The following is an 18,377-nucleotide window of genomic DNA, read 5'->3' on the forward strand; positions in this document are numbered from 1 at the left end:
GATCCTAATAGGAAGGGCTTAGAAATGTGGATTTGTAGAGATGGGCCAATAAAATGCCTAAATATAGGTGGAAGATGCTTATAAATTTTTGTAGGAAGTCTGATTTTTCTTGTGCAGCAAAATAACTGTACGGATATGTATACATATATTGTATTTAATATGTATTGGTCTACCTGCCATCTAGGAGAGGGGATGGGAGGGAAGAAGGGGAAAAGTTGGAGCAGAAGGTTTTGCAAGGGTCAATGCTGAAAAATTACCCATGCATATATCTTGTAAATAAAAAGCTATAATAAATTTTTTTAAAAACTCAGAAAACTAAAAAAAAAATGAATTTTTGTAGCACAAGTAAAAGGTCTGCCAATTGCCTTTGTGTACATTGTGACATTTTCAGCTGTCAAGCATCACAGAACGACAATTCCCATATCCTCAGATACGCTCAATAAGAGAAAAGGAGGGGATGGATGGGAGGGTAGACAAGAGAAATAAAGAAATTGGTATCACTGAATAACCTTACAAATTAAAATTGCACACAGTACCTTGCTATATATCGCTTTCCCATGTACTGGAACTGATGTAGGCACACTCTATAAAAAGATAATTTGGAAAATTATTTTAAACATTTAATTATAATATCAACAATGATGAATATATTCTAGAAGATTTTTCCCTCAATAAATCTTGCTACTGCCTTTTCTCTCAGCTATCATAAATCTTCTCAAAGGTTTAAACTTATTATTTACCTATTTTTGACAAAAGGCTCAATTAGTTTGTGGTTACAATGGGCTCTCAGCAGGATAAATATGAAAAATAACAGCAGTTCATATTTATATAACACTTTGTTCATCATCCCCCTGAAAAGTATAAGTATTCCCTTTTCCCAGATGAGAATAATGAGGTCCAGAGAAATACTCATAATTAAGCACTTTCCATAGACTATAGGGATTAGAATTTTTTAAAAAGCCCCAGGATCTTAAATCTAATGTGCTTTCCAGTAAACCAAATATAAGCTCTTGTAACATGCAATGAAAATCTATATATTTTTTCAAAATTGTTTGGCTTAGGAAGTCTTATTGAATATCCAAAGACTCCTCACATATTTCTCTGTTATAATAATTTACAAATTATTTAGCATTTTGTGGTTTACAGAACTCTTTCCTTCCAATAACCCTATGGGGTAGGAAGTGCAAGGATTATTATTCTCATTTTATAGATAAAGTTGAGCAACAAAGAAGATAAGTTACAATCATATAAGAAGAACTCATTTTTGTTTTAAGTGTTTACATGGTTGTTTTAAACAATGTCTCAGATGAAAATTGGTGAGCAAATTTTATTTATAACAATAATTATTTATCTGATAAGAGAAACTGAAAAGCAATTTATCTAATGGGTTTTCACAGACATTTCACTAAATTTCTTGTACCTGTTAACTCTATTATCAATCCAGTAATGGGAGTAAGCCAAATGCTGATAATATTCATAGGGAACATTTAAATAGGAGACATGACTTAAAAGCAAAGAGAAAAGACACTGGAGGAAAAGTTGGAAACAGCTCAAAAAGGCAAAATTAGATAACATAAATAATTCAATTAAATACATAGTTCTTACTACATAGAATTCCCAATCCCTCTAATTTTGTCCACCTGCATTTTGGATTTCCTTCACAGGCTAATGATACACTATTTCAAAGTCCGATTCTTTTTGTTCAGCAAAACAACTGTTTGGTCATGTATACATATATTGTATTTAATTTATACTCTAACATATTTAACATGTATTGGTCAACCTGCCATCTGGGGGGGAGGAGGGAAGGAGGGGAAAAAATTGGAAAAAAGTTTTGGCAATTGTCAACGTTGTAAAATTACCCATGCATATATCTGGTAAATAAAAACTATTATTATTATTTTTAAAAATACATAGTTCTTTTTCCTAATATCACAGCTCCCAAAATTATTAATTGTTTTATGCTAGATCTCATTTGGTCCATCTCATTTTCATGAGAATCATCATACAGGAAAATAATAAGGTTGAGTGATTTTTCCAAAATAATACAAATTATTTGAAGTTTTTCATTTGAATCCAGATCCTCTGACTCACTCAAAATATAGCAATTCTATTCTCCCAATGTTTTTTGGACTCTGTTTCTTCCTCTGCCTACACCACTGAGAGGGACAGAACAAGGTCCAGCACAGAGCAAGGACTGAATGAGGATGTAGGCTTGTATCCAATGATGAGTCAGTACCTAAATTTCAAAGTAACACATACCTTATATATCTCTCTTTATCTCTATTAGGATCAAGAGTTGACTACACTGTGATCCAATTTTATTTTTTTATTATATTATATTATGTTATATTATATTTATTTTTGTTACATTTGAGTTGCAAGCCATTTCCCTCCTCCCCTCCCAATCCCATATTAGAGGGGACCTAACATTTGACATCAATATATATGTGTAGTTATACAATACATAATTCCACATATCAGTTCTATCTCTGGAGGTAGAAAGCATCTTCTTTCATATGTCCTTTATAGATAATGTAAATATTTTTATGACACAGAATAGCTTGGTAAGAAAGCATAATTTTCAACTTTTGAGAAAAATTTAAACTACTCACTCTGATATTGTGAAAAAATCCATAAGTTCAGAGGTCGAAGCTTTGTTCCAATATGTAAATAAAGCATCTAGAAAATGAAAATATTGTTGGTCAGAAAAGCAATTTACATATGTGTGTGTGTGTGTGTGTGTGTGTGTGTGTGTGTGTGTGTGTGTGTGTAGATTACCATGCTCATTCATCTCAGCATTTAAAAATAACTCCTTTATATAACCATATATACAAAGGCCTTAGACCAAGGAATATTGGAACAAGGGTTGAATGAGCCTTTTGCTTCTTCAGATAAAGAAAATGAGGTCTAAAGAGATTAATGGGATTGTATGTAAAATCTAAATCCATTATTTGTTTGGAGAACCTGCAAATTAAAAGCTTTGGACTTTAGAAGGATTATAAAACAATTTAAAGGATTTAAAACAATTGTTAAATTCCCACTTAAATACTATTTTGATGCTTCTTCTTAGTGTAAGTGAGGCTGGTAGGCTCAGGGAAGTCCTATTTCAACTGGAATAGACAGAAGATTTATTCTATGGAGCCAATCCTAGCTAAGTTGAGGAATGCTTATCATCAGCCTGGCCAAAGGATAATCACACTTTCAATTGCAACAATTCTTGAAGATCATTAAGTTTTAAGTGAAATTGAGTCAATTTAAGTAAAATTGAAAGCAAAGCTTACTTCTTTGGGAAAAGGCATAAAGGGCTTGAGAAGCACTCTAGGAGTGAGAATACCAGGAAAGATGAAATTGCACATTATTTAAGTATTCCACATACCAGACCTAATTCTACATTTTCTTGACTAACAATTCTTTTTTATTATTCTAAGTCTAATTTAGAGTTTTTAGTAAGAGTAAACTTCTACAATTCATATAAATTCCAAATGATGGACATTTGATGAAGATTCATTATGAAATTATTATAGTTGGCAAAATGCAAATTAGTAAAATACTTATATGTTTATTTATGTTCAGGACATTAGAAATAAGTGAAAATTTTCTCATCACAGTTTGGTTCTGCATCACTGGTTAAATAGAAGTAGACATTACCTGAATTTAAAAAAAAAAAAAATCTTAAATTCAAGCTCAGAAATAGTTAGAAAGGAAATAGCTATCAATAGGACTGTCCACATATACACAGAGGGCCAGGGCCAACTTTTTCAAATTGGGATAATTCTTCGAGTTTCTTTAGTAGAAGAGGTCAATATCTTCTGTCCTGGTGAACTGCAGCTGAGATAAATAAGATGCTATAAGGGTTCCCCCCCTAGTAAGGAATGGAAGGAAGTAAAAAGGAGATAAAATAAATACTTAATTGAAAAAATTATCTGAATTAAAAATAATAAATCCCAATTTAAATCTTTTAAATGGTCAATCTTGGTTCTCATAATTTCTCTTGTGTAATGGGAAATTCTGTCAAGGACCCTATAGCCAAATGAGCTCTTATCTCCTAGAAGGACTTCCTAGAAAGAAAAGAAATGCTCAGGCTAAATCTTCCCTATATCTCTGAAAGACTAAAAAAGAATTTATTTTTAATGTTTAATAAGAGCTACCATTTATAAAAACACTTTAAAATTTGCTATGTTAGTTGATTCTTACAACCCTAGGAGATAGTTAAAATCGTTATCCCTGTTTTACAGATAAAAAATTGAGGATAAGAGAGCTTTTAATTGATTGCCTAGAGTCATAATGCTACTAAGTTTCTGAAGAAGGATTTAAACTCAGTTCTTCCTAACTCCATTTCAATCCAGGCACCGTGCTAAGTACTGGGGATACAAAAAGAGGGAAAAGATAGTCCTTGACTTCAAGGAGCTTCCAATCTAATGGATTCTACATGTTAAATTTTTATTTTTAAAGAATTACACTGATATTTCTATTTCTGCTGTCAAGTAAAATCTTATATAAATTATAAAGTATTATTTGTTTATTAGCAAATTTGAAGATGGCTCATAATTAAGTTCTTTCTACCCCAATCATTAGACTACTAAGGACACAGGAATTACAGATAAGTGACAAATGGAAGGTAGAAGACCCTTGCTACCCACCGAAGATAAAAACAGGTTTGTCCTGTTGAGAGAACTTACATCATCCAAAAAAAATTGTCATAGGCAGCAATATAATTTGCATATCTGGTAATTTTTTTTGTCTTCTCAAGAATCTTTTGGCATTCATACTGATTAAGTCAGCACTGTAAAATACTTAGTAGGTAGAAAAAGCTCATTGGATGCACTTTTCCTGGAAGGCTAAAAACAATTAACTGACAGCTGAGAAACTCCACTTAAAGAACCAGGGACAAAATTTTTAATCATGAAAGACTTTTAGGAACTGAGCACAGTTTTCCCAAATGCAATATCTGGAATCATAGGTAAAGCTACTGAAAGATTCATAGGTTTCAAAGACAGAAAGAACTCCCCATGCTATGAGAACTGAGGATCCGGTACATTTTCCTGGGTGTTTAAGCAGGTCCAGTCACAGAGATTGATCACACAGTTCATTACATCCTTAGGAGACTATGCATTAGAAAGAAACAACACATATTTTGTGGAATGCTTGGAAAGTAACTATAAGATTTTTAAAATGGTAAATTTTATGAGGTGTGTAGACTCAGAATGTTTCAAAATCAACTATAATGATCAATGGAAAGAAATAAAAATAAAATAATGATAATTTGATTTGCAAGTATTTTTTTTTATATATATACACAAGCTTGTTTGTTTTTTCCCTCCAAGAGAGTAGCCAATAAAAAAATAGAAGCCAATTTCTTTAACTATTCCCTTGGTAATCATATACAGGTAGCTCTTGACTTAGCAATTTCTATAGATTACTTAACCAATTACAACTCTGTAAATGCACTAAAATCAGTCTGCCTCCAGATCTAGTGGGGGTAAAGCTTTTCCCTGGCTCCCAGTCTTGGCCTGGGCTCACAGCCTCATCCCTGTATCCCCTTTGCACCAGTCAGCAAATGCACAGATCTATCCTGATGTCACAAAGATTAAACATTAAAGGGAGAAGGAATATACTGAATTTAAGATGAGATTAGGAGAAAGATGGGTAATTTGGATTTCAGAGATGTCAGTAGCTTTCTGTCCATTTCCTGAAGAAAAATCTCATCATTCAGCCCTTTTCATGAAAACTTCCAATGAGAAACTAATGACAATAATAGTAGTAGCTAAAATTTACATAACATTTATTATGTGCCAGAGACTGTGTTCAATGCCTTACAATTATCATCTCATTTGATCCTCATAGTAATTCTATGAGATAGTGCTGTTATCATCCCCATTTTACAGTTGAGGAAACCAAGGTAAATAAAAGTTATGTGACTTATCTAGGGTCTCACAGCTAGTATGTGACCTAGGCAAGATTTGAACTCAGAAAGATGTTTTCCTGATTCCAGGTCCTACACTGTGTACTATGGCGCCACCTAACTGTCCCTCCAGTCTCATCTTTCTCTGAATCAGCTACATGTGAACCCTTGAAGTCATGTTTGATATTTTCCCTCTCATAATACTTGATACCAATCAAGCTATTAACTCCTACACATTTTTGACACTGACAAGCACTTTGTTATAATAGATAAAGGACCAAATTAGGAGTTAGGAAAAACCCAAATTCTAATATTAATGTGAGAAATGATTATTTCTCTTTTATATTAAATAACCAATTATTGGGGAGATCTAGGATTTTTTTCTTTTCTTCCTATTTCCTCAAAGTCCTTCTTTCAAAATCTCTGATCTTGTTCAAAAAATGTATTCCACCTAGACCATCTTATCTAGGTGGAGCTATTGCCTGTCTAATTAGAAAAACCTTACAAAGAAAATCTACTCTTGGTGAAATATGGTCTATGAGGTTCTAGTCACTCAGGCCTGAGAGATCAGAGTTCTGACTCCAACCCCATCATTAAAATTATATATCTCATTATAATATTCATTTTCTCTTTCAAGGGCACATAAATATCAAGAATTTGCCATCATCTATCTTTGGTTTGCAAAATTGGCCAAATAGCCAATTATTTTATTAATTATGTGCTAGTTATAATGAATAATATGACTAATTACCCAGAAATTATTATCTCTTAAACTTTTGATACATCACACTACCTTTAATTTTTGGATATGACTAATGTGGGGATTTGTTTTGCTTCAATATACACATTTGCTATAAAGGTTCCCCCCCAGTAAGGGATGGAAGGAAGTAAAAAGAAGATAAAATAAATACTTAATTGAAAAAAAATTACCTGAAAAAAATTAATCACATCTTTCCTTTCAGACTTGAAGGAGAATCTATTATTCATCTTTGTTTTCATCTTGGTATCCTAAACATAGAACTGGGATTTTTTTTTTTTTTTTCTGTTTTTGTTTTTGTTTTTTAGCATTTGATATACTGAATTTAACTCCAATTCAAAACTTTGTATCTGGTCAAATGTAAGCTCGAAGTTCGTGGCTTTTATATAATGAGAAAAGTAATGTGATGGTGGGTTAAGAAATGAAAAATTCAATAAAAAAAATTTCATTCAGGGCTTAAAGGCAAGTATTTGTTGCATTAATAGTAGAATGTATGCTATCACTGCTTACCAATGAGATGTGAGTTGCAGAATATGAAAAAGCTTTCTGTTTTGAATGAAGGAAGAAGCCTTTATGTAGCACCAACTATATGTCAAATATTATGCTAAGTATTTTACAAATATAATCTCATTTAGATAATGCTTTGAAATTAAATAACTAAACTTGGGATAATTAAACTTGATCTCATACTTATGTTTGCTACAAGGAAATCTGCAATAAGAAAAAGGTAGCAAAACATTCATCCCTGAATCACGTTTTTTCATAAATGCATCGAGTGGCTGTAAGTCTCCCTAATAATCTTTTCAAAGAGGCCCTTCTAAATTCTAGAACTCTGATGGAGGTTCCTTCATCTGATGATTCACTAAACTGAAAATATGACAGAAAACTTTATATAAGACACTATGATATTGTTTTATATGACACTATGATATTGTTTTATATGAAACCCAAACTTAACTCATGGCACTAGTTAACACAAAAAGTCCTGAAAAAAGGAATCAAGAGACCTGATTTAGAGTTTTAGTATTGTCATACTAACTAGCCTCTCCAAGACTTAGTTTTCTTACTTAAGATTAAGAAAAAAAAGGAAAAAAAGAAATCTTTCAAATGCCTTCCTATTCTAAGATCTTAAGACTCTGCCCTGAGTACTCAATGTGTAATCATTAGAAAGTTTGATGTTTCTCTTATTTTATTGCTCTGGATCTCTTTTATTTCATGTGAAGATTTTTGAATATTTTTATTCAAAAATTTTCTTAGAGCCCTAAGGGCCCTCTTTTGCTAACTTGTTCACATTTTAGAAAGCTTTATGCTCAACATACATTGACATGTGCAGAGCATGGACCAGATGGGCTAGCACACTTTAGGACAGTGTTTTCATTGGCTTTTGCATTGACAGGAAAGTCAATGGAAATGTTCATCCAAAATGTATGGCACATCTAGCTCAACATGGATCTCTTATACTATAAATGTGCATTCTTTATAGATGACAATGGTATTTGTGGTCATCTATTTTAAAAGTTGAGGATCAGGACCATGGTGAGGAACACAATCTCCCATTATGCCACTGGAAAGTGAGGGGGATTGAATCAGATTGAATTTACATCATCTTAATTTATTCCACATTTCCAAAGAAATACTTATAAAAATTGCCTGTAAATGCAAACATTGTTTCAGCTAACCTCATTTATATTCTCTGGTTTTTTTTGTTTTTTTAATTAACAGATACAGACCTGGAAACTATGACAATATTGATAAAAATATAACAATATATCAGTACTGATATAACTCACTACAATAAGTAATACTTCATTTTAGACAAAAAAGAGTATTTAGACAAATTTTGTTTGCTATTCTTCCCATAGGAAATGGTAGATCTTTTCTCTTAGGTTTTTTTAAAGGGACATTAATTAATTTTCTAGTTGAAATGATCTGTAGGATACTGAATTCTTCTATGGTTCCCTCGTTTTATTTCCACATAGAGAAAAAAAGAAAAGGCAAGGAAAAAAAAAAAGTAACACAAATTACACAAGATGGAAAGATGATGTTACCTGAAATAGATTTGAAAAGAGATTCTTGTTAAACCATATTTTCTTTGGGGTTTCTTTTTCACAATTTTAGCTGAGTGGTCAACATGTCCATCACCAAAAAACCTTAGTTCTCATCTGAATACTTCTGAAATCCATTTTTGAAATGAGGCTTCTGTGGCAAAATCAAAGTCTCTACCACCCAAGAGCATTACACACTTTTTGAGGAATTTTGCTTCTATCATATGAAGCATGTAGATTTTAAAAAATTAATTTTTAATCCACATTTCTTTATACATTCCTTTATTTCAAAACACTTCCCATTTTCCCCCCTCATTTTCTTATCCGGTAAAATGAATGAAATAAAATGGAATCTGTTGTTTACCTACCATCAGACATGCTTTTTAAGATGTATAGAAAGCACATGAGTAGACTCTTAATCTCTGACTGGTCAAGTTTGTCACAGCGGACTACAGAGCTCCCTAAAGTACCACTATGTTGGTGCTGGAAAAAAACAAAAGAGAATGATTTTTATTAATTTCAAGGGGAAAATGATATATTAATTCCACTTATTTATTTTTTTTTACTACCTTGAAAAAGAAAAGTATTCAAAACTGAGAAGATTACTGAACCTGGGATACTCCAGATATAAGTAATCCCTCACTATATTTCAGGGATAGGTCCACTTTTCCCACCTCTGTCCCCACCATAAATAGGTGATGTTCCAAAGTAGTTGCAGCCATTATTTCTTTATGGATTTCTAAAAGGAGAAAAAAAAAAGGCACACCCAAACCTCACAGTCCAATGCTGCCACAGCTTAGGCTACTGATGTAGACTATTAAATATTACGAAATGTCATGCAAAAGAGGGTGTCCCATGAGCAATGTGCTGAAGGGATGATGGAGAAAACAACACCGCAGAACTAAAAAACTACTCTAAGGAAGACACTAATGGTAGACACAGCAAAAATAAACAAACCAAATCAAACCTATGGTGCTGCCCGTGTACCAGCAGGCAGATGTCTCTGCAAGCAAGTCATTGCAAGTCGGGAAGGTTCTCACAGCAGAAAAGAGCCTGCAGGTACCTAGTAGATAGATAGCTGAGCCAAGCAACACCAGATACAGCCTAAACTGATGAGGTCCTTCTGTCATCAGCTTATCTGAACACTGCAAATGTCCAAACAAGATCTGTCAGAAAGCTTAGCGTGTAGTTACTAGTTAGTTCAGTTTTGCCACAGAGCAGCAGTATACAAAAATTTTTTTTTATAAAAACATAAGAATAATTATACCGTGCTTTAAAAACAAACAAACAAACACTTTGTGAGGTATTGCAGTAGAAAATCAATAAGGCTATTTCCTCTCCCAAAACTATCAGTTTAAAAAAAAGGACATGTTTTATTTAATCAGTATTAATAAAATCAACTAAGATAATTTCCTGTCCCAAAAATATCTTTAAAAAAAGATGTTTTCTTTATTCAGCATTAGAGATGAATAGCATTGTAGATCATATTTTGATTTTGTAACTAATTATTTTTTGAGAACTTTGAAAGATTCATAATTTCATCAATCTGAACACTGCCTTTGCTTCAGCAGACTGTAGTCCATCAACAGCTGATTTTAGGAGTTATTTGGCACCCAAAATTCATCACATGGAAGACAATAAACCCCAAGTCTTTCCTGCTGATTAGACTTGCAATAGCTGGCAACATGCGAAAAACCCTGGGTCACCTCTATACTACAGTGAAGCAAAGGAAAAAGACTTCAGTGAAGTTCATATCTCATGCCCTTATTTTAAATTTAGAGCTAGCAAGGTGGAATAGTAGAGAATGTGGTAGACTTGGGAGTCAGAAAGACTTGATTTTAAGTGCCACATTAAACAATTACTTGCTGGTATACCTATGGCAAGTCATTTTATTTTCCAAATCTCAATTTCCTCAATTGTGAAATGATGGATAAAAATGGTAGACAGAATGGTGGATAGAATGGCAATAATATTGTCACTCTTTTCACAGAGCTGTTATAAGGGATAGATCCCTAATATAGGTAAAGCAATTTGCAAACCTTAAAGTAGTATACAAATGTAAGCTATTTTATTTTTCCAAGAATAAAATAAACTGGTGCAAGTTTGTGGCAAAACTGTACTGCTAGTGTTCTCACTCCAAACATCAGCCTCACACTTGGAACTACAAGAACCAAGTACTTCTTGCAAAGGCAACGTAAGTGCGGCATGCAAGGGATCCTCTGGCAAAGTCGGGATGGTCAGGAGGGAAAAATCCATGGTGACCCGATTTCTCTTGGCTGACTGACAGCTCTCCTCCTCCTCTCCAGGGCTGCGCATGACATAAGCGGAATGCCTTCTGAGAAGTTTCTCCCTCTGTCACACGAAGGCATGTTAGAGTTAAGGGGAAAGTTAAACACATGTCGTGAGACTTCTGCCACCAAAAAGCCTGTACCTCTACAAGAAGGCAACCTCCTAAGTCCGGGAAGAATCAGCTACTGAAACATAAGGTAAGATTACACATGTTATTTGTTGAGGGAAGAGGTGTATTTCAAGTCCTGGAGAAGGAGTGACTCTATTGAATGAAAAGCTGAAATGGTATCAGATGATGTGCTTAAGATGTGAGGATTAAAATAATAGTAATAATTATAAAAAAATTTTTTTCCAAAACTTAGAACCATGATGCTGATGACAAAGCTGATACATTTGTTTCCAGGTACCATTCAAAATTTCTGAGGCTTTTCTACAAAATATCATAAAGTCTAAATCTTGGTTATTTCAGGAAAAAAGGACTGAAATAGAAGACAGAAGAGGATATTATCCCAATACTGCTCTTGATTCATTCCTTATGATGTAAATGAAGTCAATTCTCCTCATGAGACTTAAAAACTAAAAAATACAACAGCTAATGTTTAGACTACTAGCTGTCTGAGGGGCAACTCACTTAATTTCTCAAGCCTCAGTTTCATTATCTATAAAATAGGAATAATAATAGTATCTACTTTGCAGATTGTTCTGAAGTTTAAATGATGACATATATAAAGCACTTTTCGAAAGATACATGCTTGCTCTTCTTCTTTTTGTTAATTCTAGATTTTGGGGGGGAGAAAACTAAGGTAATAACTCCTTTCCTTGGGAGAAAATCATATGCTATCTTGATTATGAGGGGGAACTTTCTCTTTTCTCCTTTCTTTCTTCCTTTTGGTAGGATGCCCATTATCCCTACTTTTCTTCAAAATTCAGCTCAAGTACTGCTTTTTATATGAAGCCTATCCAGATCCCATTAGCTGCTAGAGTTTTCCCTCTCAAATTATATCTATTTGACATACATAACACACACACACACACACACACACACACACACACACACAAATACATACATATATATGCCAGCCTCTGGTCCATATTCTTTCACAATTGTAGACATTTAATAAAGGTTCGTGGCCTGATTATTATTCTTACTACTTATATAGAGCATTTCCATAATTATTATTTTTTAGTTTTTTTGGTGAGGCAATTGAGGTTAACTGACTTGCCCAGGGTCAGTTAGGAAATGTTAAATGTCTGAGGCCAGATTTGAATTTAAGGTCCTCCTGATTCCAGAGCCAGTGCTCCATATAGTTGCCCCTCATTTTTGTAATTATTATAAAACCTATAATAAATTTCTAGAATATAGATGATAATCACCAGGCAATATCCCCCTGGTAGCTACTTAGGGATTTATCTATCACAAAGGAGAACTTGAATGTGCAGAATTACTAACTTGATTCAAGTGAAAAATGGGATTAGTCATTAAACCTATGACCCTGCAAGGAAACTAAGAATTAGAGCTATTGCCTTAGATTAAAAAGGAGATATGGAACAGGCCCCAGAAGGGCATGAACTTTGAAAAAAGGAGGAATAAATAAAGCTTTGCAGGTAGCTGGGAGGAGGTAGAGGTTCCAGTTGTGAGTATTCATAGTATCAACTCACCAAATGGTATCTACTAAGAGTAGACACAGATATAATCTTTAAAAGAATCAACTTCAACTAAGAGACAGTTAATTAGTGAATATTTTTCAAGGATATTGACACAAGACAGAACATAGTCTGGGGGAAGGGACAGTAGGGCTTCCAGGGGATAAAGAAATCTTGAGAAGACAACAAAGGGTAGCAAACCTGAAATTCAGGAGAGGAATTTGGGAAGCCTGATTCAACTCAACAGGTATTCATTATTCTGTGTAAAACACTAGAGAGACACAGCAGAAAAAACCAACAGTCTCTGGATCAAAGGAACTAATAATTAAATGAAGGGAAAGAGGGAAATAGACAATGAAGAACAATAACAGATAAATTTCTATGAAGGCAAAGGAAAACTTTAGATAAAGGGCTAGAAGCAATTGGATCAGAGAAGTCACTGTCAGCAAAGAAGAATGAGTTTGAAAATCAGGGAGTGAAATCATGAAAAGATATCTGATATCTGAGATAGGTCTAAAAGGAAAATGGAAGAGCTTGCATTTATATAGCATGTTAAAATGGAAGAAACAGAAATATGAAGAGTATATGAAGACATTAGGGGGTAATCTGAGTCAAAGAATGAAGAAGGGAAAAGGCAGAATAAGATTAGGAAATCTCTGTTTAACTTGATTGTTTTGACATATTCTTAAGGAAATGAGTAGAGAACAAGGCTAGCAAAATATGCAACAGCCAGAGTTGGAAAGCCTTAAATGCTGGGGTAAGAAGTTTATTCTAAAACTCATGAGCTCTGAATTGCAATGGGCTAAGATGATCAGATGAGAAGTGGGAGATACTAGGCATAAAAGAGTCCAGGTCAAAATTCCCAGGACAATTTTCTTTGGGTAAATGGCTAGGATTTATCGGGGCAATTTTTTATTACCATGAAATAAATTCAATCACATGAAGAAGAATCATTAATGACATGAAAAAAAACACCAACTACCTTGTCAAGAGAATTGGTCTTCTCGATGTTCCTTTCTGGAAGACTGTTCACTGAATCGGTGCTGACGAGAGAGCCTCTTGAATCAGCATTTCTCACACTATTGATATTTGGTGTTGATGTGGTATAGGGTGATGCTAAAAATTATAAAAAAATAGGTTATGAAATGATAAGTGTATACCTATATATTTCAGTATTTTAAAACTGCCATTATTTTTGTCAGGAAGTTGACTCAAGCATTTTATTCAACTATTCTACCTTTAACATTCAGACAATCAATACTAATTTGGGAACTGAAAAACATACATGCATGGAAAGTACGACTTCATATACACAGGCCATACTACTCCGGAAATGCAACACTCTTAAAGTGGAACCAATAAGCTTTTTTGTTTTGTTCTTATTTTTCCAAAGATGATAAAATGTACCTTTACCTGAAGCCACCACAATTAAAAAACCAAATAAACAAGTCTCTATGTTGTTATACTACCAAGAGTGAAAGGAATTAAGACATGAAAGTCTTAAGGACTGCACCATAGGATTGATTTACAATGGCAGGGACCTTAGAGATCACCTTGTTCTAAATCAAAGTTAGATAAGACCTTGATGGCCATCTAGTCTAGTCCAGACCTCTATGGAAATTCTTTCTTCAATATCCTCAGATGGTCATCAAAAATCACCTCAAGACCTCTAATGAGAAAGATCCTACAATTTGCTGAAACTACAGATTTAACTTTTAACAGCTCTTTATTGTTAGGAAGTTTGGGGGTTTCATCCCCTTATATTAGGTTGAAAGTTGTCCCAGCCACTTTCACTATTTCCATTTCTGAACCATGGGGTCAAACAGAGTAATACCAAAACAATAATAAAAGAGCTTGCATTTAAATAACATGTTAAGATTTACAATGGGCAGCTAATTGATATAGTGTGTAGAGTACCTGGCTTGGGATCTAGAAGACATTTTCCTGAATTAAAATTTGGTCTCAGACACTTACTAGCTGTGTGACCCTGGCTAAGTCACTTAGCCCTGTTTACCTCAGCTTCCTCATCTGTAAAATGAGTCAGAGAAGGAAATGACAAACCGCTCCAGTGTCTTTGCCAAGAAAACCCCAAATGGAACCATGGAGATTCAGATGAGACTCAAATGACCAAATAATTACAAAGTTTGAAAATGCTTTGCATATGTTACCTCGATATTTGATTCTCACAACAACATTATGATGTTGTCTTCATTGTCTCCTATTGTCTTCATTGTACATGACATGTGAATTTTTTGGTGAAGCATAAGTAGAACTTATAAGCTCATACGTATCTGAGGCAGGATTTGAACTTTTTTTTTTTTTCTGACTCCAAATCTTAATTCCATTCACTCTGCCAACTCAAGATTAAACTAAAGAATCAGCTTTCTACACGACTGCTCTTAAAATACTGGAAGCCCAAACTTGCTCATGTTATGGATAAGGATGCTAAGTCCCATAGGGGAGGGGGACTTGCTGAAGATCATATAAGTAAATGATTAGCTTAGTTTTAGATAGCACACATTTTTTCTCCCAGGTATGCCTCCTCTGCCCTTGCAGAAACAAACTAAACCCTGGCCCCAAATCTAACATTCTTCTGTTAGTGACATCATGCTGCTTGGAGCAAGAAATTATGGGGCTAGTGTGAAAAAATATGCCTCTGGAGACATAATTAGTGTTTTCACTTTTCTGTGATGGTCATAATGAGTTGGGGTCAGTGTCTGACACAAAGCAGTATTTCTACTATCAAGAGGCTACTAAAATCACAGGTTAACATGCTATAAGCTTAAGCACATTTACTTTAACGATTACAGTCACAAAGGGCAAGCTATTAACCAGAAATGACTGGCATTTGGTTTTGCAGATGGCATCCAATGTTTTTTTGGCACTGGAATCTTGCAAATGTAGGCAGCAGCCTAAGATACAAAATGTCAATTTGAAGCCACAGTTACTGGGCTTAGGTTACTGATCACCTGGGAAGGGACAGGACATTTGCAATTCAATAGGTCTAACAGCTGTTCATGGGACAGAAGCACTCATCTACCTGAGTTCTGGCTTTTTTGTAATGGCGGTAGGGGGGGCAGGATTAGCTCTGGATTCATGCCCAAACTTTCTACCGAGTCACATATTAGTGGCATTTCTTAATTAATTGACTTCTGGCATAATAATAAATATGTCAGAAACAATTCCAAGCAAAGTCTTTTGCCTCAGTGAAGGCAAGGGTACAAGCCTTGACCAGTGTCTTCTCTTGGTTGATTCTCTTCGATTTATTCTGTATAGACTCAGGTGTATAATGTATTTTACATGGTGGCCTCCCCCATTAATTTCTGAGTTCAGAAAACTACCTTTTATCTTTCTTTTTAGCTCTAGTATTTAGTACAGTGCCTGGAACAAAGCAGGTGCTTAATTAATGTTTACTGACTAACTGACAAACCAACTCCAGACACCAGCATTTAATTTCAGCTATCCCTGAGACTTAAGTACAAAGCTGAATGGTGGGGACCATTGTTTCCAGATGTTGTTTGGATAATAGCAGCTTAAACGTATATGCTGCAAATGTTTTTCATGTCAAAATGATGTACATGAGTTGGTATTGGAGTGACAAAAATCTCCTTTGAACTCCAACCTGCCTTCTCCATTTTTTTTCAGGTGAGAAAAATAAAAAATAAAAAAACACTTGTCCCAGGGCAAACATCTAGGAAATATCTGAAGTGAAACTGGAAACTAGGTCAGCTGATTCCAAGGGCAAAGCTCTTTCTATTAGAACCAAATCTTCTCCCATGTTGAATTTATCTCAGCCAACCTTTATCCTCCCAACACTGTAAGATAGAAACTATAAGGTAACTAGTAACACAATGGATAGAGTACTGGACCTGGAGACTGAGTCCAAATCCTGCCTCAGACACTTAACTAGATGGGTGACCCTGGATAAGCCACTGTATCTCTTTGTTATAGTTTCCTCAGCATATAAAATGAGGGAGCTGGACTTCATGGCTTGTAAGGGTCCTTCCAGGCCAAAATCTATGATCTTATGATTACTCTCCCTGTTTTGCAGAAAAAGAAATCAAGGCTTAGGCAGTTGTCCTCAAACTTTTTAAATAGGGGACCAGTTCACTGTCCCTCAGACTGTTGGAGGGCCGGACTATAGTAAAAACAAAAACTCATACTGTGTCTCCGCCCCTCAGCCCATTTGCCATAAACCGTCGGGCTGTATTCCCTCAGTACCAAGTCCAGAACTCTTTTTATTATGTTATGGAAGAGGAGGAGGAAGAAAGGAGAGGAAGAAGGAAAAAAGGAAGAGAAAAAAGAGAGGGAGAGGAACAGGGAGAAGGAGGGAGAGAGGAAGAAGAAGAAAGAGGGGGGGGCAAATGTGAAAATAGAAACAAAAGTTGAAAAGCATTAAAAAAAAAAAATCCAAGAACAGGAGGGTTACAGATTTTCCCCATCCTGTGCCATACAGACAGCAAGAATTAGGCATGCTGGAGGCTACAGGAGAGGAAGGTGATAAGATGACAAAACTCTTAGCTGTTTTATTCTTATGGACAGATGGAAGGCAGAATAAGAGATAATTGCAGGGTCTTTCTGACCTCCTTTGACTTAGCTTGGTTTGCTAGATAGGAGTGAGACTTTCAGTATCATTTTAAGATTCAGGGTCTCCAAATAAAAGAGATCCTAAAATCTCAGAAATCCAGGCTGGATTCCAGAACCAGCACCCTAGAATCAAGGAAACAGATGGTAGTATAATGACTCAAATTCAACTAACTTACATAGCAGAGAATTGCATTCATGTTTTCAACAGTTGGACTCTACAGATGACTAAAAAATCTTTGATAAATAGCATGCAAATGAAATAAAGACTTAAAAAATTCTCCCCCCACCCTTTTAATTACCAGGCAGATTGCAGGGAATAATGGAGAAAAGCAAGGGCAGAGAGGCATACCTGAGACAAAAAATGTGTGCTATTTAAAACTAAGCTAATCATAGTGCAAACGTTAGACGAGCAACAAATCAGCAGGTTTCAGGCACCCTTGCATATACCACATTTTGAACGAGATAAGACCATCTGGTGAGGAATCTATGTGGGCAGGACTGAGTGTCTATGAGGCAAAGATTTAAGAAAAAGTCTGGCTAAAAGATAAGTATTTGGACTCAAATCAACTGGAATTATTCATAGAGTAAAAGAACAAGTTCACATTTGACGAAGTAGCTCATGAACAGGCTAACTGAATGGAGGGAAACCAATAACTTAAGGATTTAAATTTTTGATTTGAGTTTCATTTATAGTTTTTCAGCTGTGAAGAATATATCTGACACTTGTGCCATCAGTCTGCTATAGCCTGGATGTCTGGATGTGTATCAGAGACTTCCCATGAAATGTGGCATGGACAATGGAATTCAAACACAAGTGAGTGGGGAGCCAAATCATTTTAATTAAGTACTACATAAGTGCATCAAAGTCAGCACACAGGTGGTGCAGTGAGAGGAAAAGAAAAAAATCTGTGTACACAATTGAGCTCTGCAACTAACTGATGCTTTTGGGAAAGTTATTTTACCTGTCTGAAGCTCAATTTCTCAATCTGTGAAATGAGAGGGTAGACTAATGGGCTTTTGATGCCCTTTCTGGTTCCCAGTCTCTGATACCATGACATTCTCAAACAAGCACGCCTCAAATAGGGATAGTTTGTTTGAAATTTAGATTTCACAAAATTGTATAATGTACATCTGCAAGTAAAGAAATCCA

At 34.8% G+C, this 18,377-nt stretch overlaps 1 protein-coding gene across 27 annotated transcripts in view; it reads right to left on the reverse strand.

Annotated features, from left to right (window-relative positions):
* Positions 1 to 18,377, reverse strand: part of DOCK9 (dedicator of cytokinesis 9) — a 353,079-nt gene that overhangs the window by 61,857 nt on the left and 272,845 nt on the right. For all 27 annotated transcript variants that reach the window (XM_074299422.1, XM_074299428.1, XM_074299424.1 and 24 more), the window contains 4 exons: positions 13,623 to 13,756; positions 9,076 to 9,190; positions 2,616 to 2,682; positions 537 to 584 (listed from right to left, as the gene is read on the reverse strand). In XM_074299422.1, coding sequence (XP_074155523.1) covers positions 537 to 584; positions 2,616 to 2,682; positions 9,076 to 9,190; positions 13,623 to 13,756 — 364 coding nt within the window. The remainder of the gene's footprint in view (positions 1 to 536; positions 585 to 2,615; positions 2,683 to 9,075; positions 9,191 to 13,622; positions 13,757 to 18,377) is intronic.

The sequence above is a fragment of the Sminthopsis crassicaudata genome, chromosome 3 (genome assembly GCF_048593235.1).
Source record: "Sminthopsis crassicaudata isolate SCR6 chromosome 3, ASM4859323v1, whole genome shotgun sequence".
In the NCBI taxonomy this organism is placed as follows: Eukaryota; Metazoa; Chordata; class Mammalia; order Dasyuromorphia; family Dasyuridae; genus Sminthopsis; species Sminthopsis crassicaudata.